At 48.8% G+C, this 24293-nt stretch overlaps 4 protein-coding genes across 6 annotated transcripts; 3 read left to right on the top strand and 1 right to left on the bottom strand.

Annotated features, from left to right (window-relative positions):
* Positions 1 to 188: 188 nt before the first annotated feature.
* adam17b (ADAM metallopeptidase domain 17b) lies at positions 189 to 4595 on the top strand. The gene is made up of 18 exons (XM_058072072.2): positions 189 to 380; positions 733 to 862; positions 932 to 1062; positions 1136 to 1224; positions 1292 to 1463; positions 1549 to 1679; positions 1755 to 1841; positions 1912 to 2022; positions 2098 to 2242; positions 2315 to 2400; positions 2463 to 2615; positions 2698 to 2894; positions 2962 to 3065; positions 3121 to 3255; positions 3328 to 3458; positions 3527 to 3694; positions 4016 to 4072; positions 4148 to 4595. The coding sequence occupies exons 1-18, from the start codon at positions 311 to 313 to the stop codon at positions 4442 to 4444; spliced, it is 2394 nt and encodes a 797-aa protein (XP_057928055.2). The 5' UTR covers positions 189 to 310; the 3' UTR covers positions 4445 to 4595.
* On the bottom strand, positions 4526 to 11026 carry cpsf3 (cleavage and polyadenylation specific factor 3). Its single transcript, XM_058072111.2, has 18 exons — positions 10632 to 11026; positions 10388 to 10451; positions 10220 to 10317; positions 10012 to 10140; positions 9753 to 9930; positions 9589 to 9678; positions 9366 to 9516; positions 9115 to 9290; positions 8881 to 9039; positions 8673 to 8819; positions 8442 to 8594; positions 8270 to 8378; positions 7891 to 7989; positions 7723 to 7817; positions 7558 to 7645; positions 7418 to 7484; positions 7199 to 7295; positions 4526 to 4693 (listed from the first exon to the last, which is right to left on the bottom strand). Exons 1-18 carry the CDS (start codon positions 10700 to 10702, stop codon positions 4583 to 4585), a joined length of 2082 nt encoding a protein of 693 aa, XP_057928094.2. The 5' UTR covers positions 10703 to 11026; the 3' UTR covers positions 4526 to 4582.
* On the top strand, positions 10731 to 19979 carry asap2b (ArfGAP with SH3 domain, ankyrin repeat and PH domain 2b). The gene is made up of 28 exons (XM_058072059.2): positions 10731 to 11420; positions 11737 to 11809; positions 12043 to 12188; positions 12274 to 12348; positions 12420 to 12469; positions 12538 to 12667; positions 12742 to 12827; positions 12951 to 13026; positions 13095 to 13181; positions 13258 to 13361; positions 13431 to 13500; positions 13652 to 13739; positions 14989 to 15037; positions 15114 to 15277; positions 15372 to 15505; positions 15590 to 15684; positions 15758 to 15947; positions 16031 to 16116; positions 16214 to 16329; positions 16435 to 16502; positions 18240 to 18347; positions 18417 to 18609; positions 18671 to 18769; positions 18836 to 19025; positions 19093 to 19142; positions 19236 to 19300; positions 19375 to 19494; positions 19567 to 19979. The coding sequence occupies exons 1-28, from the start codon at positions 11295 to 11297 to the stop codon at positions 19639 to 19641; spliced, it is 2913 nt and encodes a 970-aa protein (XP_057928042.2). The 5' UTR covers positions 10731 to 11294; the 3' UTR covers positions 19642 to 19979.
* A 758-nt stretch (positions 19980 to 20737) lies between these two features.
* allc (allantoicase) lies at positions 20738 to 23794 on the top strand. 3 transcript variants are annotated; one of them, XM_058072135.2, is made up of 11 exons: positions 20738 to 20873; positions 20960 to 21010; positions 22022 to 22109; positions 22188 to 22307; positions 22376 to 22452; positions 22526 to 22658; positions 22727 to 22882; positions 23056 to 23129; positions 23200 to 23308; positions 23374 to 23492; positions 23571 to 23794. In XM_058072135.2, exons 1-11 carry the CDS (start codon positions 20787 to 20789, stop codon positions 23721 to 23723), a joined length of 1167 nt encoding a protein of 388 aa, XP_057928118.2. In that variant the 5' UTR covers positions 20738 to 20786; the 3' UTR covers positions 23724 to 23794. The 3 variants fall into 3 exon arrangements, with proteins under 3 accessions (XP_057928118.2, XP_057928107.2, XP_078650730.1); XM_058072124.2 differs by having other exon boundaries at positions 22373 to 22452; XM_078794604.1 differs by lacking the exon at positions 20960 to 21010 and having other exon boundaries at positions 20763 to 20873; positions 22373 to 22452.
* The last annotated feature ends 499 nt before the right edge of the window (positions 23795 to 24293 follow it).

Raw genomic sequence — 24293 nt, 5'->3', positions numbered from 1 at the left:
AATAAGAGCTATCTACCTTCTTTTCTGGAGATCTGACAAAATGTTTGCAATAAAATGCTACTAATGAGATGGTTTTATTTCGATGACGTTGAATCGCCATGCTGGTGTATGCTTTTATTGTGAAACCAAGCACACTCATTTCCACAGAAGCGCCGTGTGTCCATTGTAAGCTTGACTTTGTCAGTTGTGCGTCTTCCTGGTTTTTTAAAAGAGTCCAACTGGACTGGAACACAAATACTTGAAATGTAGTCTCAGCCGTCTTTTAAAAAACTTTTGTCACTTTTGTGCAAGCAACAATTAAGTAATCAACATGTTGCTTTTTCTTCTTTTGTTTTTCACGCAAAGTGACGCCTCGCCGAAATCAGAAGACCCACAACTCTGTAAGTGTTGACAACACAACTTACACTCACATATTAAACCCTGTAAAGTATTTATAAAATAACCTATATTTACACATAAACTACAAGTGTTTCTAACATACTTAAATATGAGGATATTTTTGTACAATTAAACAACAGGTCATGAAGCTATTTTTGCGGAAATACAATCATCTGATTAATTTCCTTATGGCATTATGACCTTCATGTCACGTGTTGCTATGCTAACAAAATATGTTAATATTAACAACTGAAAGAATGTCTTTTATAATCAATAATCAACTCCAATTATGCTTAAGTAGATTTTTGCTTTTTAAGCATAAAGTTAGAATGACTTAAACTTCCTGTTCCTCAGCGTTCCTCAGATCCATGTTAGACGACTTTGACGTGCTGACGCTGTCCAGCGTTCACACTCACTCAGTCCGCCGCCGCGACCTTCTCACCAGCCATGTGGAGAAAGAGATCAGCTTTCACGCGCTGGAAAGGTGACCCATCAATGACTCATTATCGTTCATTTTAATATTGATTGTGTTACATGGCGTGTGCGTGTGTAGACACTTTCGTCTGTACCTGAGGACCAACGAGCAGATCTTCACTGAAGATTTCCGCGCAGTGGTGGTGGACGCTGACGGCGAGCACGATTACCACGTCAACAGACATCATTTCTTCACAGGACACGTCATTGGTGACTCCTCCCCCTTCAGCAGGAGGGCCTCGCCTCTCTTCTTCTTACGCTTCTTCATCTTCTGTCCTCGCAGGGGAGGAGAACTCTCGTGTTCAGGCGCGTGTGGATGAGCATGACTTCTCCGCCCACATCGTGATGCAAGAGGCGGAGTTTAACGTGGAGGTGAGGCTGACTTTGATGCCCAAAAATGAAGAAATTTTGGGGAAACTTTGTTTTCTCCTCCTTGCAGCCTCTGTGGAGGTTCACGGTGCCTTCTGATGGACGCCTGCTGGTCTACCGCTCTGACCACATCCGAAATCTCAGCCGAGTGCAGCGGCCATCCGTCTGTGGCTATGTGAACTCTGACCCCCGCCACTTGCTTCCTGAAAGCGTGGGCGCCGTGGAGGATGAGGAGGAGGAAGGTTGAAAGTCAATTAGACAAGAAAATGAGCAAAAGATCATAGCACTTCCACTCAGTCCGCTGGGATGTCCCATCCTGTTTTTCAGAGTGCACATCAAGGGTGAGGCGTGGTGTGCACGAGCACCGGAAGAACACGTGTCCTCTGCTGCTGGTGGCCGACCATCGTTTCTTCAAGCACATGGGTCGCCAGGAGGAGAGCACTACCCTCAACTACCTGGTGACCTTTCACCTCCACCATCGCTCCTTTTAGGCGCTCCCTCTCACCCGGCCGTGACGTGCACTCATGTTTCAGATCGAGCTCATCGACCGTGTGGACGACATCTACAGGAACACTTCGTGGGACGACGAGTTCTCCGGCTATGGCGTCCAAATCCAGCAGGTCTCTGAAAAGGCGCACGTAGGGCGACCTCTGATGTTTCAGCCATGTTTGACGTGTTCGTTTGCTTCAGATCATCATCAAGAAGATGCCGACCCCCGTGCCGTCAGGAACGATCCACTTCAACATGGCGGGAAGTCCGGTGGCGGGCCGAGACGTGTGGGATGTCAAGCGTCTTCTGGAGGTAATGCTCCAACGTGTGCGACTTGAGCAATGGCGTCGGCTCACTGAATGTGTGTGCGTATGTGTGCGTGTGCAGCAGTTTAGCGTGGACATGGCGGAGAAGGCGGCCAACGTGTGCCTGGCCCACCTCTTCACCTACCAGGACTTTGACGAGGGCACGCTGGGTCTTGCTTACGTGGCACCCGCCAAGCCCGACATCCCCGGCGGTCTGTGCTCCAAAGGTGCGCTGTCACGCCTGCCGCCTCGCTGACCCTCCCCCCTCGCCACAGCATCAAGGTGTGTGTGCTCCACAGGGTGTCCTTCGTCCAACGAGCGTCTCATCTACCTCAACACGGGCCTGACCAGCACCAAAAACTACGGCAAGACCATCCTCACAAAGGTGACCTCTCACCTTCCCTCCGCACATTAAGCACGCCCTCGCTCACCTGCGTTTCGCCACAGGAAGCCGACCTCGTCACCACGCATGAGCTGGGACACAACTTTGGGGCGGAGCACGACCCGGACAATATTCCCTACTGTGCGCCCCGCGAGGACCAGGGTGGCAAATACGTCATGTACCCCATCGCTGTGAGCGGCGACCATGCCAACAACAAGGTGTTCCTTCTGCTAGCTACGTACTTCCTGCCCACAACCCAGCACATTCAGCGTGTGTGTGTGTGTGTGTGTGTGTGTGTAGGTCTTCTCCAACTGTTCCAAGCGCTCCATCGTGAAGCGCCTCCGGTCCAAGGCACCGTCCTGCTTCAAGGAGAGGACAGTCAACGTGTGCGGGAACTCGCGTGTGGAACATGGCGAGGAGTGTGACCCGGGCCTGCACGTCAAATCTGACCCCTGCTGCACCGCCGAGTGCCGCCTGCGGCCCGGCGCACTTTGCAGGTGAGACTTGGAAAGCGGCAGGTGTGATGGCGGCGTGCTATCATGCTAACATTCCTGTGACTTGCAGCGACAGAAACAGCGCCTGCTGTAGGAAGTGCCAGCTGGAAGCGGCGGGCGAAGTGTGCCAGGAGCCCATCGACGCCACGTGCAAGGGTCGTTCCTATTGCACAGGTGGGTGCGCAGGTGAGGGTGCGGAGGTCCAAAGTAACGTCTCATGTGACCGCAGGCTCCAGCAAAGACTGTCCTCCGCCGCAGAACGCTCCAAACAAAACGTCCTGCTTGGACAATGGCGAGTGTCAGGATGGCGAGTGCGTCCCCTTCTGTCTCGCCATCCTCAAGCTGCAGCCATGCGCCTGCAACGGTAAAGCCACGCCCAGCCTGCTCGCCACTGTCCACCGCCCGCCTCCATGTGAGCGCCGTCATGTCGTTACAGAGACCAACGCTTCCTGTAAGGTGTGCTGCCGTGGAAGCAATGGTGTGTGCGCCCCCTACCGGGACTCGGCGGGTCACTTCCTGTTCCTACGTAAAGGCAAACCGTGTACGGTGGGCTTCTGCGATGGAGCGGTAAGAAGCGTTCGTGCGTACACTGGTGGCGTTTGCGTGGGCGAGGGTGTGATGTGTGCCGTCTGCAGGGGAAGTGCATGAAGCAGGTGCAGGACGTGGTGGAGCGTCTTTGGGACTTCATCGACAAGCTGGACATCAACACCTTCGCCAAGTTCTTGGCTGACAACATCGTGGGCTCTGTGGTGGCGTTCTCCCTCCTGTTGTGGATCCCCTTCAGCATCCTTGTACACTGCGTGGTGTGTCCTCGCTCCCTCCTAACCTCACACCACATTTTGGGACTGTGGGGTTTGGCTGCGGGGTCCACCATCACCCCTCGATAATAAGCGGCAACCCACATTGGTTCTTTGGTTACTTCCTGACCTCCCAAAGACTTGGGTAGGCTACCGCATTATCCAATGATAGTTTTGGTGACTAAGTCGGAAAATATAGGACGCATATACGTAGATACAGTCATGAAAAGAACCACATCTGGCTCTCCAACCACAGACCCACGTTTGGGTCCCACCAGTTGAGAATCTTCACTTGAGGGTCTCTGATAAGCTTTTGTTTTCTTTCAGGACAAGAAACTGGACCAGCAGTACGAGCAGACCAACAAGTCTCTCTTCTTCCCCAGCGTATGTAGACCCTTCCCTTCCCAGACCCCCCCCCCCCCCATGGCTCCTCCCACTTTAACAGGAACTATTCTCCAGAATGCAGAACTCCTGAGTAGCCTGGAATCTGCCTCAGTGCGAATCTTCAAACCTTCCAACCCGACCTATGCTGGACCACGCTTTCAGGCGCCCAGCCCCGCCCCTCCGGAGAGCCCCCGTATGGCCACCATCAAGGAGGACCCCAGCTTTGACGAGGAGGCGCTGCAGGAGGCGTTCGGTCGGCCGCAGGGATCGGCGCCACGTTCCTTCGAGGACCTGACAAAGCAAAGCGTGGCCCTCAGAAAGGTCAGAGTGCAGCGTCAGCGTCACGTGGACGCCAAAGAGACACAGTGCTGACCAGCCAATCACAGACGTTCACGCGCTTTGCGTTATTTGCTCCGTTGCCATGGTAACACACAAAAAAATATTTTGATGCCCGTCAAAGCATACGTTTCCTTTTAATCAACAAAAATAAACATGAAAAAAGACATGATATCATAGGGTGGGGGGTGGTCTCTCAGAGGGGGGGCAAAGGGCATCATAGAGCCGATGCATGGCGACTTCCAACATCTCCCTCAGAGACTCGTCCTCGCCGCACGTCACGACCTGCGTGTCACAGATGTCAGGTCAGCACAGCTAACTTTATTAGTACAGTGAAGAAAATAAGTATTTGAACACCCTGCTATTTTGCTATTTCTCCCACTTAGAAATCATGGAGGGGTCTGAAATTTTCATCGTAGGTGCATGTCCACTGTGAGAGAGATAAACTAAAAAGAAAAATCCAGAAATCACAATGCATGATTTTTTAACAATTTATTTGTGTGATACAGCTGCTAATAAGTATTTGAACACCTGAGAAAATGAATGTTAATATTTGGTACAGTAGCCTTTGTTTGCTATTACAGAGGTCAAACGTTTCCTGTAGTTTTTCACCAGGTTTGCACACACTGCAGGAGGGATCTTGGCCCACTCCTCCACACAGATCTTCTCTAGATCAGTCAGGTTTCTGGGCTGTCGCTGAGAAACACGGAGTTTGAGCTCCCTCCAAAGATTTTCGATTGGGTTCAGGTCTGGAGACTGGCTGGGCCATGCTAGAACCTTGATATGCTTCTTACGGAGCCACTCCTTGGTTTTCCTGGCTGTGTGCTTCGGGTCGTTGTCGTGTTGGAAGACCCAGCCACGACCCATCTTCAATGCTCTGACAGAGGGAAGGAGGTTGTTCCCCAAAATCTCACAATACACGGCCCCAGTCATCCTCTCTTTAATGCAGTGCACTCGTCCTGTCCCATGTGCAGAAAAACACCCCCAAAGCATGATGCTACCACCCCCATGCTTCACAGTAGGGATGGTGTTCTTCGGACTGTACTCTTCATTCTTCTTCCTCCAAACACGCTTATTGGAATTATGACCAAAAAGTTCTATTTTGGTCTCATCTGACCATAAAACTTTCTCCCATGACTCCTCTGTATCATCCAAATGGTCATATGCAAACTTAAGACGGGCCTTGACATGTGCTGGTTTAAGCAGGGGAACCTTTCGTGCCATGCATGATTTCACATCATGACGTCTTAGTGTATTACCTACAGTAACCTTGGAAACGGTGGTCCCAGCTCTTTTCAGGTCATTGACCAAGTCCTGTCGTGTAGTTCTGGGCTGATTCCTCACCTTTCTTAGAATCATTGAGACCCCACGAGGTGATATCTTGCATGGGGCTCCACTCCGATTGAGATTGACCGTCATGTTTAGCTTCTTCCATTTTCTAATGATAGCTCCAACAGTGGACCTTTTTTCACCAAGCTGCTTGGTAATTGCTCCGTAGCCCTTTCCAGCCTTGTGGAGGTGTACAATTTTGTCTCTGGTGTCTTTGGACAGCTCTTTGGTCTTCGCCATGTTACAAGTTAAAGTCTTACTGATTGTATGGGGTGGACAGGTGTCTTTATGCAGCTAACGACCTCAAACAGGTGCATCTGATTCAGGATGATACATGGAGTGCAGGTGGACTTCTAATGGGCAGACTAACAGGTCTTTCAGGGTCAGAATTCTAGATGATACACAGGTGTTCAAATACTTATTTGCAGCTGTATCACACAAATAAATTGTTAAAAAATCATGCATTGTGATTTCTGGATTTTTCTTTTTAGTTTATCTCTCTCACAGTGGACATGCACCTACGATGAAAATTTCAGACCCCTCCATGATTTCTAAGTGGGAGAAATAGCAAAATAGCAGGGTGTTCAAATACTTATTTTCTTCACTGTATATAATAAAAAAATATATATATATTATATATATATACATATATAACAAAGTATATAACTTTATTGTGAGGCAGAACTCGCCAAGCGTTGGATTGTTCGTCCATTCGTAGGGAACGGGTGCTTTACAACATTTACCTGCCTGACGATTGTTGTTGCTATAGTAACGCAATCCGTACTGGAAACAGTTGGTTCCATCATGTGGAGAACATGACTACATCCGGTTAGCCAATTTTTTTTTCAGCAGTCGTGAATTCGGCATGTCACCCAAGTCATCCGTCCATCTATTTTACAGCAATTACAAAGCGTAAGCTTCCGGTAAGAAGATTCCGACTACGCAATAAACGTTTTTTTGGCCACTGAAAATAACAAAAGTATTTCCTGGCAAGATAAGCTTAGATGGATGATATTTCTCCATTTAGAGAGGAAATAAAGAGCTGAATTATTGCAATCTGCTGATGCTTGTTTACATTCAAATATCACTTCATTTTGTGTGTTTTATTATATTTATTCATACGTAAGTGGATATGACGTACATGTGCTACATGCCTTGCATAGGTTTTTTTTAACGTAGCTCAGTCTTGGGGATAGAAGCTAGAAACATCTACATGCTAGCAAAATCCCAATTAAAAAACCCTGAATATATTAAATATGTAAATAAAGTATGGTTATTGACTATTTTTGTTCATTCATTTAAAAATACATTACTTGTCGTAACAATTAGCAAAAGGAGGAAGTGACGTGGGTCTCTGGTACAGAAACAACAGTGTTTCCGGTACGGAGTACGTAATGACGATCCTGCTAGCTAGCAGCTAAAGTTAAAAGTGCAGACAAAAAGCAAAGAGTTGACACTCACTCTTCTCTCCGGGTCCACAATCGCCGACACGCCGTCCACGTTGACCGTGACATGTTTGTCGTCTTTGAAATGTACACAATCGTCTCCGAACATGTCACTACACACAAACACACACAGTCATTGGTTCATCCATCTTATAATAAAGCACTAACATCCTGTCTCAATGTTGAATGTTTCATTCATCTTACGGACAAAACTTAAAATGAGGATCAGACTCACTGCAGCATGAGTTCCAGCCTCTCAATGAAGACTTCCTGGTCGAAGGTTTCCGGCCGAGCTTCCAGAACTGAAAAGCAAGCAAAGATTTGGTGTCAAAAGGCATGAAGGCGTCAAGGGGGCGGCGTGCTGCCTTCACTGACTTTTCTGAGCGTTGGGGTTGGACTGGACCTCCAGCACCACCGTGGTCACCACGTCGGCATACATGTCATTCAGCGGGTTGGCGAGCCACTGAGGAAACAACAACAACAGGAAGGTTTGACTGGCGGCTCGAATGACATCATCATGCTTCCGCGTTTGGGTCAGACCTCCAGCAGAACCATGCCGCCTTCGTGGACCATGGTGATGTTCTTGAAGATCTTGAAGGTCATCTTCTCTGCTGTCTCCAGTTGTTCCACATCACCTGAACACACTCGCATCATGATGCACCGACACGTGAAGCCCGACTGGGAAGCGTGCACACGCGGGCGACTCACCAGCAAGGCATCGGAGTTGTGTTACCAGCAGCGAGATGGGTCCAGTGTAGGGGATGGCTTGTGTTTGTGTCACGGTACCAACGTTCAAGTCTGTGTACTCTGAACAATAAAAACTTTCAGGAGGTCACCTTCAAACAGCTACATTTACATGACAGTGTTCCCCATACGTACGGCTGCAATAAACACATTATAACGGGACTGTTTATGAATCGTTACAACTCTGCACAGTAGGTGGCGCCATACATCCCAACTCTGCTTATGAAGTGAGACGACATCATGTAGCTGCCCCACAACCCACCCAGCACCACAGATAGATTGCAGTCCTGTGGGAAACACTGTCTTTGCATGTTGACAGAATGCCCCCATTACACACACACACCTGAGAGGTCAGTGGGTGTGAGGATGTGATAGTTGAAGTTCCTCTTGACCAGGATGCCAGACACGCGCTGACCCTGAGCACACTTCTTGTCCGCCAGAGAGCCCATCACCTGCAGCAAAGCATGCTGGGACGTCATCGCCCGCTCACAGAGGCGCGGTCTTTACCAACTAACCTTGGCCAGTTTTTCTCCTCTGAAATTCAGTGTGACGGCCTCGGTGTTCCTGGGGTTGTGGACCTCAATGTGGACTTCATCGTTGTCCTCATACTCCCGAATCAGCGCCGCTTTCAGGCGTGCCATCTCGTTCTGCTCGCCGTGGACTAGGATCTGAAAGAGACCTCCGGTTAGCACACATGGAGAAAGCACGGCCGAGTTCTTATCGTCAAGATGGCGACCGCCGTTTACCACATGCGGAGGCTTGAGCGCTCGGATGAACTCGCTGGTCTGTTGGTAGTCTGTGTGCGCCGAAAAGGAGATGTAATCCACGGACATCTTGAGTGGAAGCTTCTGCCCAGACATGGTGTTGATCTCTTCGGGCTCCGTCATGATGTGCTACAAGAGAACAGGAATTGAGAATAATGGCGTGTTCTTCATTGAGGGTGCGAACACACACCTTGGCCAGCGTTCCCTCCACGCAGTAACCGGCGATGATGACGCCATTCCGCTTATCCGTGCACCAGCTCTCGAACAACTCTCTGGACAGGCCGCTTTGCATCATTCCAGGAGACGCCATCACCACGCTGGGACCGATGTCGTCAAAATGGTCCATGCTCTGTCACACGCACCAGGATTTAGCCACACTAGTCCATCTGTCATCAAAAGCGGTGTAATATCGGGACCCACTGACCTTCAGGTTGCTGATGTGCTTGAAAACAAAGGGGTTGTTAACGTTGATGGCTTTGCGGATCTTGTCGTTCATGGCGTTGATGTACGTCTGGTAGACGGCCATGCACTTCCGGGCCAGAGACGAGGCGTAGTAGATGGGAATGTCATGGAGCTCTGGGTGGTTCTGCCAGTACTCGTCTGGAGGGGTGATAAAAAAAACAAGGTGTTAAGACAAAGGGGTTGCGAGTGAGAGAGAGAGCGAGACACACCCACCCAGGATGAGCAGAAGCTCCTGAGCTCGTCCCAGCGCAAAGACAGGAATCAGACAACGGCCTTCCCTGTTCACAATGTCGTGCACGGTGTTGCAGAAACGTGCCTCGCGCTCCTCTCTCTTCTCGTGGATGTGCGTCCCGTAAGTGGACTCCTGAGACACAGCCCACATGACGTCACGGCGGTGACCATCACGAACACGTAAGCATGAGAAGAATCAGCTGACCGTGATGAGTATGTCGGGTTTCACGCTGGGGATCTCCGCCGCCATCAAGTGTCTGTCCTCCTGACGTGAGAAGTCACCTGTGTACAGCAACTACACACAAACACACACACATTTTGGAATGTTTTTGTGCCAACCAGCAAAGGAAACGGTTGCACATCCTGTACCTTGACGCCTGCAATCTCGATCATGAACATGGCGGCGCCCAGCACATGCCCAGCATGGTAACACCAGAACTTAATGCCAGCCACTTCCTTCACCTCGTGGAAGTTGATGGTCTCGATCTTGTCCATGCTCTCCTCCAGGTCCGTCTCCGTGTACAACATGTCATCTGCTGAGATGTTGCTACGGGGACAAGGTCGCCGTCACCTTCGCACTTGAGTCTACTCCCCCCATCCCTCCCACACCCATGGCGGCTCTGTCCACCTGACTTTGACGTAGTCTGACAGCAGCCAGCGGTAGATGGCCTTGGTGGCGTGCGTCATGAAGGTTCGCCCCTTGAAGCTGGTCTTCTGCAGGAACCAGGGCAGAGCTCCACAGTGGTCCAGGTGGAAGCTGAATTGAAAAAGAGACATCATCAAGTAGCGTCTCCATCACCAATAACGACCAGGAACCGTGGACATGTGTTACTGACTGGCTGATGAGCAGCAGGTCCACCTCGGCCGGGTCGATCAGGTCGATGTAAGGCAGCGCGTCCATGCCCTCCAGGCCCGGGTGGATCCCACAGTCCAGCTGGAAGCAAATGTACGCAGATGATGTCACATGATCAACCATGATGGCTGCAACCAAGACAAGTCGGTACCATGATCTTTCTTCCTTTAAACTCCAGGATGATGCAGGACCTTCCCACCTCTTGACCTGCCCCACTGGAGAGACGCAGACACGTGCATGAAAAGTTTTGAAAGATTGAAAAACGGTTACATTTTTCTCAAGTAAACATGATATAAATGAGCATAAATAACACACTAAGAAAGAAAACACATTCCAAATAAGGTTCCTTGTCTGGTGAAATGAAGAAAGAAGACAAAGAAGACTTTTGGACTCACAGAGGACGGATGAGAAGCTGATCGCTTTCCTCCGCGGGGACTGTTGCCTCTGGTTTGCGTTGAGTTGTCATCTTTAACTCTCTAAGTGCTTAAAAACTGATGAAAAACAACATGAATTCAAGACCAAGTGTGTTTCCGCCACAAGTTTAGCTCAGCGCTATTGCTGATGTTTTTCTTCTTCTTTTGTCTTGGGCGGGACTTCCCGTTCACAGCGTCCTCTTACCGCCACCTTGTGGACATAATAGCTTCCTACATGTGCTTGGCAATGATTTGTATCGCTCTTAATCGACGGTGTTGTTTTTAACTCGTCTTTTATACAAAGACAAAGACGAGCAAATTAAGTTAAGATATTTTCTAGTCTTCGTTAAACGTCCAAGTTAAGTGACGGCTTGTGGGCGTGGCCTACAGAGTGAGGTTTTGTGGGAAGTGAAGCGAAGTGAGACGTCTGCTGGCGCCGAGCGGCGCGCACGAAGGAACCTGGCGGTGCACGCGCCTCACCTGAACGGAAATACAACCGAAGACGAATTGAAAACGTCACTTTGAAAACTTTGTTAAGTTTACCGTTGGCGTGTGTATGCGTGTGGGGAGACTCCAGGTGTGCGCGCCCCACCTGAGGTTGCACTAGTCTCGTCTCTTTTCCGGGTTCGAACTCTCCACCCAGCCATGCCGGACGTGATCAGCGTTACCGAGTTCGTCGGCGAGTGCAATGAGGACTACAAGGCCCCCACCACGTCCAACTTCTCCATGCGGATGTCCCACTGCAGGAACACCGTGTCCGTCCTGGAGGAGGTAAGAGGGCAGGACACACCTGTGACGCGTGAATGCTGGGGTCAGGGGTCAGGGGTCATGGGCGTATGTGCCTGACAGTTTGAGAAAAATATGTACAGTTTCACGGAAAGTCATGTGACGCTAACCATGTTACATCGCAACAGGAAGTACAACTTCCCCATCCTGTTGCATGCTGGGAGAATGCACTTCGCTTCTTTCCTGTCCACTCATCTTCTCTCTGTGTGTGTGTGTGTGTGTGTGTGTGTGTGTGTGTGTTTGTGTGTATAAACACACAGGTACTAAAGAAGTCACATGACTTGTGCGTGTCTCCCTTCAGGTCCTGGATGTGGAGCGCTCGGTGCTGTCCAAACTGAAGAAGGCGGTGAAGGCCGTGCACACGTCTGGTCTGAGTGAGACGCTCACTTTGTCCTCCATTCTTGACATATGTGTTGCCATGACAACATCACCTAGACACACACACACACTTGTTAGAAGTGGTTTTAGCATGGCGGGCAAGCAGTATCTGGCCCGGAAAAACATTCCCATCATTCCCGCTCGTGTCCCAGCATGCTGAGGGCGCAGCTTCCCTCATCACAGCGAAGGGGAATAACCGAGTGTGTGTGTGTGTGTGTGTGTGTGGCAGCGCACGTGGAGCACGAGGAGCAGTACGTGCACGCCATGGAGAAGCTGGGGGACAACTGTGTGTGCAACGAGGACACCGATGTGGGCTCCGCCTTCCTCAAGTTTGCCGTTTTCACCAAAGAGCTGGCGGCACTCTTTAAAAACCTGGTGAGGATCCCCAGCCCCGCCCTTGCCCAGCCCATTTGCTGTTGCCACGGAGACGTGTTGATGCGGTGTATCTTCCCATTGTCAGATTCAGAACATGAACAACATTATCTCCTTCCCGCTGGACAGTCTGCTCAAAGGGGACCTGCGGGGCGTCAAGGGGGTGTGTTCCGTCGTACACGCTAACAGGAAGTGCTAACCTGATGGTTGAGGTCATGTCAAATATCTCCTCAGGACCTGAAGAAGCCCTTCGATAAGGCCTGGAAGGACTACGAGACTAAACTGTAAGCTTCATCTTCACTCTGCGCTTTTATTTTGATAGGCCCTACTGACCTTGACTGACCCTGTGCAGGTCCAAGCTGGAGAAGGAGAAGCGTGAGCACGCCAAGCAGCACGGCATGATTCGCACTGAATTCAGCGGCGGAGAGATCGCAGAGGAGATGGAAAAGGAACGCCGAATGTTCCAGCTCAACATGTGTGAGGTAAGCTCACCTGGGGGGGTCATAGGTCGCTCTCGGGGACAAACAGGAAATGACGTGCAACCACTGTCCTATAGTACCTGCTGAAGGTCAACGACATCAAAGTGAAGAAGGGCGTGGACTTCCTGCAGAACCTCATCAAGTATTTCCACGCCCAGTGCAAGTATGACGTCAAGCATCCAGTTAATGAACTTGTCAATCATCAAATTGTCCTGTCAATCATTCTGTCAATAACCATGTGATTCATCCTGTCAATCATTGTGTCACATGAACATGGTGATGTCAGTTTCTTCCAGGACGGCCTGAAGGCAGTGGAGAGTCTGAAGCCCTCTGTAGAGAAAATGGCGTCTGAGCTGACCGCGGTGAGGATAGCGCCGTCACATGTATTTGACCTTTAACCTTTGTCTGAGGCGCGTGACTTCCTGTGCAGATCAAACAGACGCAGGACGGTGAGAGGAAACAACTAACTCAGCTCCGAGACGTCCTCAAGGCGGCGCTGCAGTCGGAGACCAGAGAGGTTGCCGCCTTTGAATGATGGGCGAGCCGACCAATAGAAGCCCACGGGGACGCTGACGACTGTGTGTGATTGACAGGAGACCCCGGCCAAGCAGAAGGCTGGATACAATCTCCACCAGCTGCAGGGGAACAAGGCCCACGGAACCGAGCGGTCCGGTGTTCTGTACAAAAGGAGTGAGGGGTGAGTCGTCATACTGCAGTCAATATGGCTGCCATCTTCGTGGTCATACCGCTGTGCTGTGTCGTCTAGGTTGAGGAAAGTGTGGCAGAAGAGGAAGTGCTCGGTGAAAAACGGTTTCCTGACCATTTGCCACGCCACGGTAAGCCACGCCCACTAGCTACTTTTTTGTTTGACTCAAACAACCAAACAGGAGCAGGGCACGTCTCATAGAAATACTGTACCCATGGAAGATGAGTGGGCGGAGCTTTAGTTTCGTTCACGCCAACAAACGCCAATGTTGCCTCTTTCAGACAAACCGTCCGCCTGCCAAACTCAACCTGCTCACCTGTCAGGTGAAGAAGAACCCCGACGACAAGAAGAACTTTGACTTGATTTCACGTAAGAGCTCAACACCTCTAGAACACGTCCGGAACTCGACAACAAACCTGGAACGTTACAAGAACAAATCCGGAACTCATATACAGTAACGTAACATAACTATAATACTAGAACATATCTAGTACACATGTGGACTATGACTAGAACAAGTCTAGACCACGAAGATGGACACGACTACAACACAGCTAGAACAGGACTAATACAGAGCTAGAATATGACCACAATAAATCGTAGGACACCGTACATGACTAGAACAAACTTGGAAGATGACTAGAACAGGGCTAGAACAAATCCCTAGAATGCAGCTAGCCAAGACTGGAACAAACCTGGGACATGACAGGAACACTGCTAGAACACAACTACAGCTGTAGCACAGTTAGAACACCACTAAAACAAACCTGGAACATGACTAGAACACAGACACAATGAGAACAAATCGCTAGAACATGACTAGACAAAATCTACAATATGACTAGAGCACGTCGAGAACGTGGTTAAAATATTGCCTATACACAGTTAGAACACAACAACAAATCCCTAGAACACAGCTCGAACACGACAGGAACAAACCTGGAACGTGACTACAACCCAGCTGAACGCTACCACAAATCTCTAGGGACAACTAGAACACAACTACAACAAATCTTTAGAACACAACTAGACCAAAACTGGAACATGACTAGAACCCAGCTAGAACACTACTACAAATCCCTAGGGACAGCTAGAACACAACTACAACAAATCTCTAGAACACGACTAGAACAAATTTGGAACATGATTAGAAACCAAGCTAGAACACTACTACAAATCCCTAAAGATAACTAGAGCGGGACTGCAATAAATCCCTAGAACACAGCTCGAACACGACAACAACAAACCTGGAACATGACTGCAACCCAGCTAGAACACTACTACAAATCCCTAGGGTCAGCTAGAAGACAACCACAACAAATCTCTAGAACACGAGTAAAACAAATCTGGAACATGACTAGAACCCAGCTAAGACACTACTACAAATCCCTAGGGTCAGCTAGTACACAACCACAACAAATCTCTAGAACACGAGTAGAACAAATCTGGAACATGATTAGAGCCCAGCTAGAACACTACTATAACGCCCTAGAGACCACTAGAGCGTGATCATGATCAGAGCACATCTGCAAGATGGTTAGAATATGGCCTAGAACACGGCTAGAACAAATATTGGTCGGCTTGAGAAGGTGTCCACGGTGTGTGTGGTCTTCCACAGACGACAGGACGTATCACTTCCAAGCAGAAGAGGAGGCAGAGTGTCAGATGTGAGTAGCTTGAAGTTCGACACTTGACGTTACGTGCCGTGCCGACCTGTGACCTGTGAGGTTCTGCGTGTTGCAGTTGGGTGTCGGTTCTCCAGAACAGCAAAGAAGAGGCTCTGAACAAAGCCTTCAAAGGAGATCAGGACGAGGGGGACAACATCGTCCAGGAGCTCACCAAAGCCATCGTGCAGGAAGTGAAGAAGATCAGCGGAAACAACGTCTGCTGCGACTGCGGCGCTCCTGGTGATGGCCGTGCTAGCGCCGCTAGCTCCAGTACCTCCAGAACTGAGCTTAAACAATTAAACAGGCTTTACAAAGGTGAACTGTTCTCCTGCAGATCCCACATGGCTGTCCACCAACCTCGGGGTGCTGATCTGCATCGAGTGCTCAGGGATCCACAGAGAAATGGGGGTCCACTACTCCAGGATCCAGAGTCTGGACCTGGACGTCTTGGGAACGTCCGAACTGCTGGTGAGTCATCATCCCTGTCCACATTAGTCCAGCATTGGACATGAGCATGAAGGCGTCGAGACCATCAGAGTTGTCCTCTTTCAGCTGGCCAAGAATGTGGGAAACGCCAGGTTCAATGACATCATGGAGGCGGAGCTTTCAGCCAAGGGCGTGTCCAAACCCGACCCAAGCAGCGACATGTGAGTGAGCGTGCAGCATTCGAAGGAACTCAGCAGAGAACTAGAACGTCCTGCTTGTGGTCCACATGTCCAGGCAGACCAGGAAGGACTATATCACCGCCAAATACGTGGACAAGCGATTCGTGCGCCCAAACTGCGCCGATGCCGAGGCCCGCATGAAGGTTCTCTACCAGGCTGTCCGCAACCGAGACATCCTGTCCCTCATCCAGGTGTACGCCGAGGGCGTAGACCTGATGGAGGCAGTCCCACAGACTCATGAGCATGTAGGATAAATCTCTCCCAGCTTCTTCTCAACGAATGTCAGCTGAGATCTTCCAGATCATCGTGGTTGTAAATGTGATTTCAGGAGCCAGGCGAGACGGTGCTCCATCTGGCAGTTCGCATGGTGGACAGAAACTCGCTTCACATGGTTGACTTCCTGGCTCAGAACAGGTGGAGCCACATGATGACTGTCAATGATGGCACCAGCAATGCTAACAATGTTGCTAACAATGTTGCTAACAATGTTGCTAACAATGTTTGTGTGCAGCGCCAGCTTGGACAAGCAGACGTCCAAAGGAAGCACGGCGTTGCATTACTGCTGCCTGACGGACAACAGTGAAAGTCTCAAACTCCTCCTGAGAGGAAAAGCTGCCGTAGACATCAGTGAGTGTTCACGTCACCATGCTAACTCGCACTGGCTAATGTCAGCGTTAGCACGTTTGACCCATGCTATTGTTTGTGTGTGTGTGTGTGTGTGTGTGTGCGCAGCTAACGAGGGCGGAGAAACACCACTGGACATTGCCAGACGACTTGGACACTTGCAGTGTGCAGACCTGGTGAGAGTCCATTCGTCCAGCTAAAGATGAGCTAGGGACTCAGGCGGTGAAGAGCTATGCTAAGCTAAAGCTAAGATAGTTAGAGACTCAGGCGGTGAAGAGCTATGCTAAGCTAAAGCTAAGCTAGTTAGTGACTCAGGTGATGAAGAGCTAAGCTAAAGCTAAGCTAGTTAGTGACTCAGGTGGTGAAGAGCTATGCTAAGCTAAAGCTAAGCTAGTTAGTGACTCAGGTGATGAAGAGCTATGCTAAGCTAAAGCTAAGCTAGTTAGTGACTCAGGCAATGAAGAGCTATGCTAAGCTAAAGCTAAGCTAGTTAGTGACTCAGGTGGTGAAGAGCTATGCTAAGCTAAAGCTAAGCTAGTCAGGAACTCATGCGGTGAAGTGCTATGCTAAGCTAGTTAGTGACTCGGGCGTTGAAGAGCTATGCTAAGCTAAAGCTAAGCTAGTTAGTGACTCAGGTGGTGAAGAGCTATGCTAAGCTAAAGCTAAACTAGTTAGTGACTCAGGTGATGAAGAGCTATGCTAAGCTAAAGCTAAGCTAGTTAGTGACTCAGGCAATGAAGAGCTATGCTAAGCTAAAGCTAAGCTAGTTAGTGACTCAGGTGGTGAAGAGCTATGCTAAGCTAAAGCTAAACTAGTTAGTGACTCAGGTGATGAAGAGCTATGCTAAGCTAAAGCTAAGCTAGTTAGTGACTCAGGCAATGAAGAGCTATGCTAAGCTAAAGCTAAGCTAGTTAGTGACTCAGGTGTTGAAGAGCTATGCTAAGCTAAAGCTAAGATAGTCAGGGACTCATGCGGTGAAGAGCTATGCTAAGCTATAGCTAAGCTAGTTAGTGACTTGGGCGTTGAAGAGCTATGCTAAGCTAAAGCTAAGCTAGTCAGGGACTCATGCGATGAAGAGCTATGCTAAGCTATAGCTAAGCTAGTTAGTGACTCGGACGGTGAAGAGCTATACTAAGGTAAAGCTAAGCTAGTTAGGGACTCAGGTAATGAAGAGCTATACTAAGCTAAAGATAAGCTAGTTAGTGACTCAAGCAATAAAGAGCTATGCTATGCTAAAGCTAAGCAATTTTAGGGACTCAGGCAATGAAGAGCTATGCTAAGCTAAAGCTAAGCTAGTTAGTGACTCAGGCGGTGATGAGCTATGCTAAGCTAAAGCTAAGCTAGTTAGTGACTCAGGCAATGAAGAGCTATGCTAAGCTATAGCTAAGCTAGTTAGTGACTCGGGCAATGAAGAGCTATGCTGAGCTAGTTAGGGACTCAGGCGTTGAAGAGCTATGCTAAGCTAAAGATAAGCTAGTTAGTGACTCAGGCAATGAAGAGCTAAGCTAAAGCTAAGCTAGTTAGTGACTCAGGCGGTGAAGAGCTAAGCTATAGCTAAGCTAGTTAGTGACTCAGGCGGTGAAGAGCTATGCTAAGGTAAAGCTAAGTTAGTTAGGGACTCAGGTAATGAAGAGCTATACTAAGCTAAAGATAAGCTAGTTAGTGACTCAAGCAATAAAGAGCTATGCTATGCTAAAGCTAAGCAATTTTAGGGACTCAGGCAATGAAGAGCTATGCTAAGCTAAAGCTAAGCTAGTTAGTGACTCAGGCGATGAAGAGCTATGCTAAGCCAAAGCTAAGCTAGTTAGTGACTCAGGCGGTGAAGAGCTATGCTAAGCTATAGCTAAGCGAGTTAGTGAGTCTGGCAATCAACATTTATGCTAAGATAAGCTAGCCTTGTGTTTGCATGTCAGCTGACCCAGGCTCAGACAGGAAAGTTCAACGTGCACGTGCACGTGGAGTACGAGTGGCGTCTTCGTAACGATGACCTGGATGAGAGTGAAGACGAGCTCGAAGACAAGGTAAGACGTATTTAGCAGATCACGTACCCACTCTGGGGGCCTAACCATGTGACCACACCCCTTACCCAGCCGATCCCCTCCCGCCGCGAGGAGCGCCCCCTCAGCTGCTTTGTGGGCGGAGCCGGAGCGGTGGGGGTCCGGGACCGACACAGGCCTCAGGTCCCCAGCATGATGATCAGCAATGAGACCTACGGCACCATGCTGGACCTCCACCTACCTCCGGGACCCACCCCCGCTCTGCCCCCCAGAGGTCCTGCCAGAGGTCAGAGTGCTAAGCTCCTCCCCTTAATTTGCATGGTGTAACTGTACAAAGTGACTTGCAGGACACGGCAAACCTGTTGCCATGGAAACTATCGGACGACAGCGCTCTTCGTCCGACCCCCCCAACCCGAATGCCACAGAGAGAAACACCTCCATCTACGGTGAGTGTGACTTCCTGTTCTCCTGCTCCTCTGATGTCACGTGACTCCCGACGTTGCCTTTTGCAGTTCTCCCCGTGGCTCCTCCTCCTCCTCCTCCAGCCAACCACAGGGCCAGGAGTATGCCCCTCCCACCCACTGCAGCCGCGCCCCCGGCCGTTTCTGTGCCATCGGCCCCACCCGCTGTTGCGCCGCCCCTCCCACCGCCCCCAACCAGCCACAAACATGACACACCCCCAGGACCCACCTCACCCAGCAGGCAAGTTTTGGTCCGAAGTGGTCCGTACTAGTCTGGACTGGTCTTAATCGTGTTGATGTGTTTTCAGGTCAGCTCCAAAGAGGTTACCTTTTAGAAGAGCTTCAGCACACAAAGGAGGTACGCACACACACACACACACACACACACAGTGAACAGGACACGTGTGTGTTTGTGCGTCATGTGATGTTACATCATTATGTCATCATGCAGCTTCTCAGGTCCAGTCCCCCCTGAGCTCCTCCCCGCCAACACCCAAACCCAGAACCACCTTCAGTGTGAGTACCTCTCCTCACTGTGTGTGTGTGTGTGTGTTTGTTAATAGTGTGTGTGTGTGTGTGTGCATGTGCAGACATCTCGACCCAAGAGGGTGCGGGCCATCTATAAATGTTTGGCAGACCATCCAGACGAGTTGACGTTCGAGGAGGGTGAGGTGATCGTGGTGGAGGGTGAGGAGGACAGCGAGTGGTGGGTGAGTGCTTAGCCCCGCCCCTTCCAAGGCCGATGGGAAGTGTCTCTGATTGGACACTCTGTTATTGTCCAGGTTGGACACGTGGAAGGCGAACCTACCAGACGAGGAGTGTTTCCTGTCACCTTCGTGCATTTCATCACAGAGTGACCACATCCTCATCGTCCATGTGGACCACTCGTCCTCATCGTCCTCATCTTCACGTGTCCATAAAAGCTTTGTGCTGACTTGTCTCACCTGGTGCCTGTTAGCGCCATTAGCATGCCAGTGTCTGTCACTCAGGTTTTGATGACGCTTCCTGTAAATGCTGGACGTAATTGAACAAAAATGACGACTTCAGTAGTCAATTGACAGACAATCAAGTACATTTTACTGTATGTACTTACTTTTTACAGTCGGTTTTACAGTCGCGTACCCCTTCAGACATTTGAACGTGGATGTGCAAATGTACTGTGTGTGTACTATGACAATAAATACTTGTTTGACAGCTAGTGATTCATATTGCTCGTTATATTCAGTATCTGACTAAGTACTACAGTAAGTCAGCTGGTGTGTTCTGGAGGCATGCAGTACCTTGTAATTACCACAAAAGGGCAGTGTTAAGACAGTTATGTCTAAATTAGTCTCAACACAGCTCACTAACCCACTAAACTCATTCCGCTGATACCCGCAAAGGTTCACATGAGCACCGAAACAATTAATTAATTTATTAATTATTAAGTATAAAGTCAAAAATTTTACTTACAACAGTAATTGCTCAAAATAAACCACATTTCATTGTTAGTTAAATTATTATTAACATTATTAGAAGTAGTATAAAATATCTATTTTGCAGTTTAACAATCATAAGCAGTATCCATAACACAAAAATACATCCAACCAAGGATAAAGCCTCATTTTCGGGAGGGATCCCCACTCACAGACAGGTGCTGGGATTGGAACAGCAATGTAAGTCTTCAAGATGAAACACAATTAATACACAAAATAATAATCAAACCCACTTATTTGTTCATTGAATATACATTTCATACAATGCTCAGTTCGTCTTGTGACAGTTATGCATTGATTGATTTTCTTTTTTATTATTTTACATTCCCCCATAACAAGTAGTGTATTCCTTGGAGGTACTCCACTTTGGGAACCTATAGGCCTAACCTGTTGCATTTTTACGGATACGGCCAAGCTGTCACGCGTGATGATGTCCCTGCATGGTCAGTGACCATCTTTCACAAACATGGACTTTGTCCTGATCTTCATCTTCACAGTCATCGTCAGTCAATTTGTATGTCGCCGTCATGTCAGAGAGCAGAGAAGCCACCTTGCCAACGCAGCCGCACTTCCTCAACTTTAATAACCTTTCCTGCGAGAGCGTGGGTGCTAAGGTCAGGACAATTCATGATAAATGACAGCTTATTATGGGATGTGGCGTCATGTGTGTTATGGCTTGTGTGTGTGTGTGTGTGTTCAGGTTTTGTTTGCAACTGATGAATGGTTCGCTCCAGCTGCTAACCTGCTCAAGGTACACACACACACACACACACACACACGTAACATGTAACATCATGAAATGAGGACCATGACAGTGACTTATGGTTCAAGACAAAACTATTATTAGCTACACTAATAATAATATGCACATGTTTTTGGTGTTGGTGGTGAAAAGCACTCCTGGATTGAATGTTTCATTTCTGAAAGCTGATATGCAGGTTCTGTCACCTGCAATGTTGAATATGAATATGTATTATGAATATGTAAATATTCCCCCGTTCATTATATTTTACATGGCCACCAGCACAACTTTTGTACATCCCACCCATTAATCCTTTTATTCATTCATTTATTGATTTGACACGAATTGTGTACGGCTGTTTTATTGGCCCGCAGCGCAATTTAACAAGAATTGAATTTAACAAGAAAATGACCGAGTTAAAAAGGAACCACAGAAAAAATTGATAAACTGCAGTAATTTTAGGAAAATTATGTTAAAACTTTAAGAGAAAAATGTTGTAATCCAATGAAAAAAACTGTAATTTTACTTTTATTTAACAATGCTATACTGTCGGGGAAAATAACTTAATTTTACTAGCATAAAGTTTAAATATTAAAGTAAAAAGATTTTTTCTTAAGACGAACAAAACAACAAATAAAGTTGTAATAAAAAATAGTGTCACGTGCTGCAAAGCTGTAGATGTCTACACAACCGGTATGCGACGCCACCAGCCCTGTACAATAACACTGAGGTAAAGCGGCAGCAACTTCCCCTCAGCAGGAAGTACAGCACACCAAAATAAGAGCGCTGGACAGGAAGTGACAACTCCTGTCCTGCAGAACATGACAAATAGGTTCTAGAAATAGTGATATTGTTCAGATAATAAAGTCAAATATGGGAATACATTCATAATTAATAATAAACATGAATAATGATAATAATTTATTATATAATTATATACCTGATGATGTGCAAATGATGCTAACACTAAGAATACTATGATGTGGTCATCGTCACACTGTGACGCAATGTTTTCCACAGCGAGAGCCTCCGCAGTTCATCGCATCCGCCTTCACCGAGTTCGGGAAGTGGATGGACGGCTGGGAGACGAGGAGGAAACGAACACCGGGTGAGTGTCAGGTGCCCCCTGCTGGGATCCAGGGGACAATCCCGCCTCCTGCCTACTGAGCTGCTGTGTTTCTGTTAGGTCACGACTGGTGTGTGATCCAGTTGGGGGTTCCGGGCCTCATATACGGTGTGGATGTGGACACGTCTTTCTTTACAGGGAACCACCCACCCCACATGTCCATCCAGGGGGCGTGTCTCGGTAACAAACGCAGCATCTCTGCAGTCCAAAAAAGATTCCCACTTGATCTGTTTTCTGTTTTCCAGATGAGGAGCCTGACCTCTGCCTGGAGGGAGACAGAACCGGCATGGCCGCCTCCGACAGCCAGCTGGCTGCCATTGCCAAGGTAACGCCTGTGCCTGTGGCACCATGCCAGCCTGTAACTCCTGTTGCTAACGTCTTACGCATGTGATTGACAGCTGGGCTCAGAGGCATGGCCGGACTTAGTGGGCCTGTCCAAGCTGAAGCCGGGATACTCGGACCGTTGCCATAACTACTTCCTGGTCCACTTCCCACACAGAATCACACACCTGCGCCTCAACCTGTATCCTGGTATATATGTATACACAAACACACACACACACACACAGTCAGATGTCATGCTCAGCCAATGTCATCAGATGGAGGCGTGGCCAGATTGCGTGTGTTTGGAGTTGGACAAAAAGATTGGTCCTCAGTTTCGTCCAATCAGGACATCGACTTGCTCTCTCTGACCAATGGCGGAGTCTGTCTTGGCTTTAGTGACGCCCACTTTGGCCATCCACGCAATATGATTGGTACGTTCTGTTCTTAGCATCTTCAGTCCTTTCTCTCTGTTGACAACCTGTTGTGGCGCTAACATGACGCTAACACAACACTAACACATGATGCTAATAATGTCATGCTACACTGACAATATGTGAAGCGAACATGATGATGGCGTGCTGATGCTGCACATTGCGAATTGCAGGCGTGGGTCGGGCTTCCAACATGGCTGATGGCTGGGAGACGGCGCGCAGACTGGATCGACCCAAAAAGCTACAGGTGATGAAACAGGAAGTGTTGCTTGGACCGGGGCCAGTGGGTGGAGTCACAACATGTGTGTTGCCTGCAGGTGGACCAGCGTGGTATCCTGCAGCTTCCTGGTTACGAGTGGGCGGTGTTTCGTTTGGGTCACGTGGGGGTCATCCGTGCTGTGGAGGTGAACACCGCCCACTTTAAAGGTGCCAAATGCCACTGCCACTTTTCAGTACACGGGAACATTTTTGTAACTTTTGTGTCCTTCTAGGTAACTTCCCTGACTCCTGCAAGGTGGAGGTCTGCACTTTGACCCCTGAGGAGGAAGCTCAGTGCCTTGCGACAAACTGGAATTCTGGGAAATGGCGCATCCTGCTCCCAACACAGAAGGTTGCTTGTGTCTCTTAAAGTGCACAACGCTGAATTCTCCACCAGCTCAAGCTAACTCTAACATGTGCGCGTGTGTAGCTACGTCCTGACGACAATCACATGTTCAACATGGACGCCACGCACTCGCCCGCCACTCATGCCCGCCTCGTCATCGCTCCTGATGGAGGAGTCAGCCGCTTGCGACTTTGGGGGCGACCCATCTTTGGGACGACAGCTCACTCTAAGCTCTGATGGAAGCAGTAATACCTGCAGCAATCACTTCCAGTTGACCTTTCAAATTAAAAGTCTACATCCTCATCACACAGGACAAGTCAGCTTTATTTTCCTGCTGTCCAATCAGAAAATGTCTCCATGCTTACATCTTGTTATGCCCGTCAATCAGGTGCTTGGTATCGGGTCAATTCGAAAGACAGAACAATGAGGTTGTCATGTCACATACGGGGAAACCTTTGGGACGGAGGGGACACCCCTATTTGACCATCTGCCGCTCACCAACGGTCAGGAGTGGACAAAGAAGACACACTTGACCCACTTAGATTGTCCATCTGATGACCCCCCCACCCCCCTCGGCCTCACCCTGTGACCTTCTGTGACACTCTTCCTGCTATAATGTGTCTGCTTCCCTCACGTTACTTTTGGTCTAACTGTTGTCGATGCGCATTTGTCAAATAGTCAGAATGTTCATATTTAATACCATACCCCCCAACCCTAGTGAGGATAAGAGGTATAGAAAATGGATGGATGTTTAATAATATTAATCATATTTAATAATAGTCAGGTTATTCTATACTAATAAATATG

Source organism: Doryrhamphus excisus, linkage group LG11 (assembly GCF_037039965.1).
Source record: "Doryrhamphus excisus strain RoL-2023G ecotype Guam linkage group LG11, RoL_Dexc_Guam_v1.1, whole genome shotgun sequence".
Classification (NCBI taxonomy): Eukaryota; Metazoa; Chordata; class Actinopteri; order Syngnathiformes; family Syngnathidae; genus Doryrhamphus; species Doryrhamphus excisus.
The sequence above is the reverse complement of the archived record's forward strand: the minus strand, read 5'-3'. Positions and strand labels throughout refer to the sequence as shown.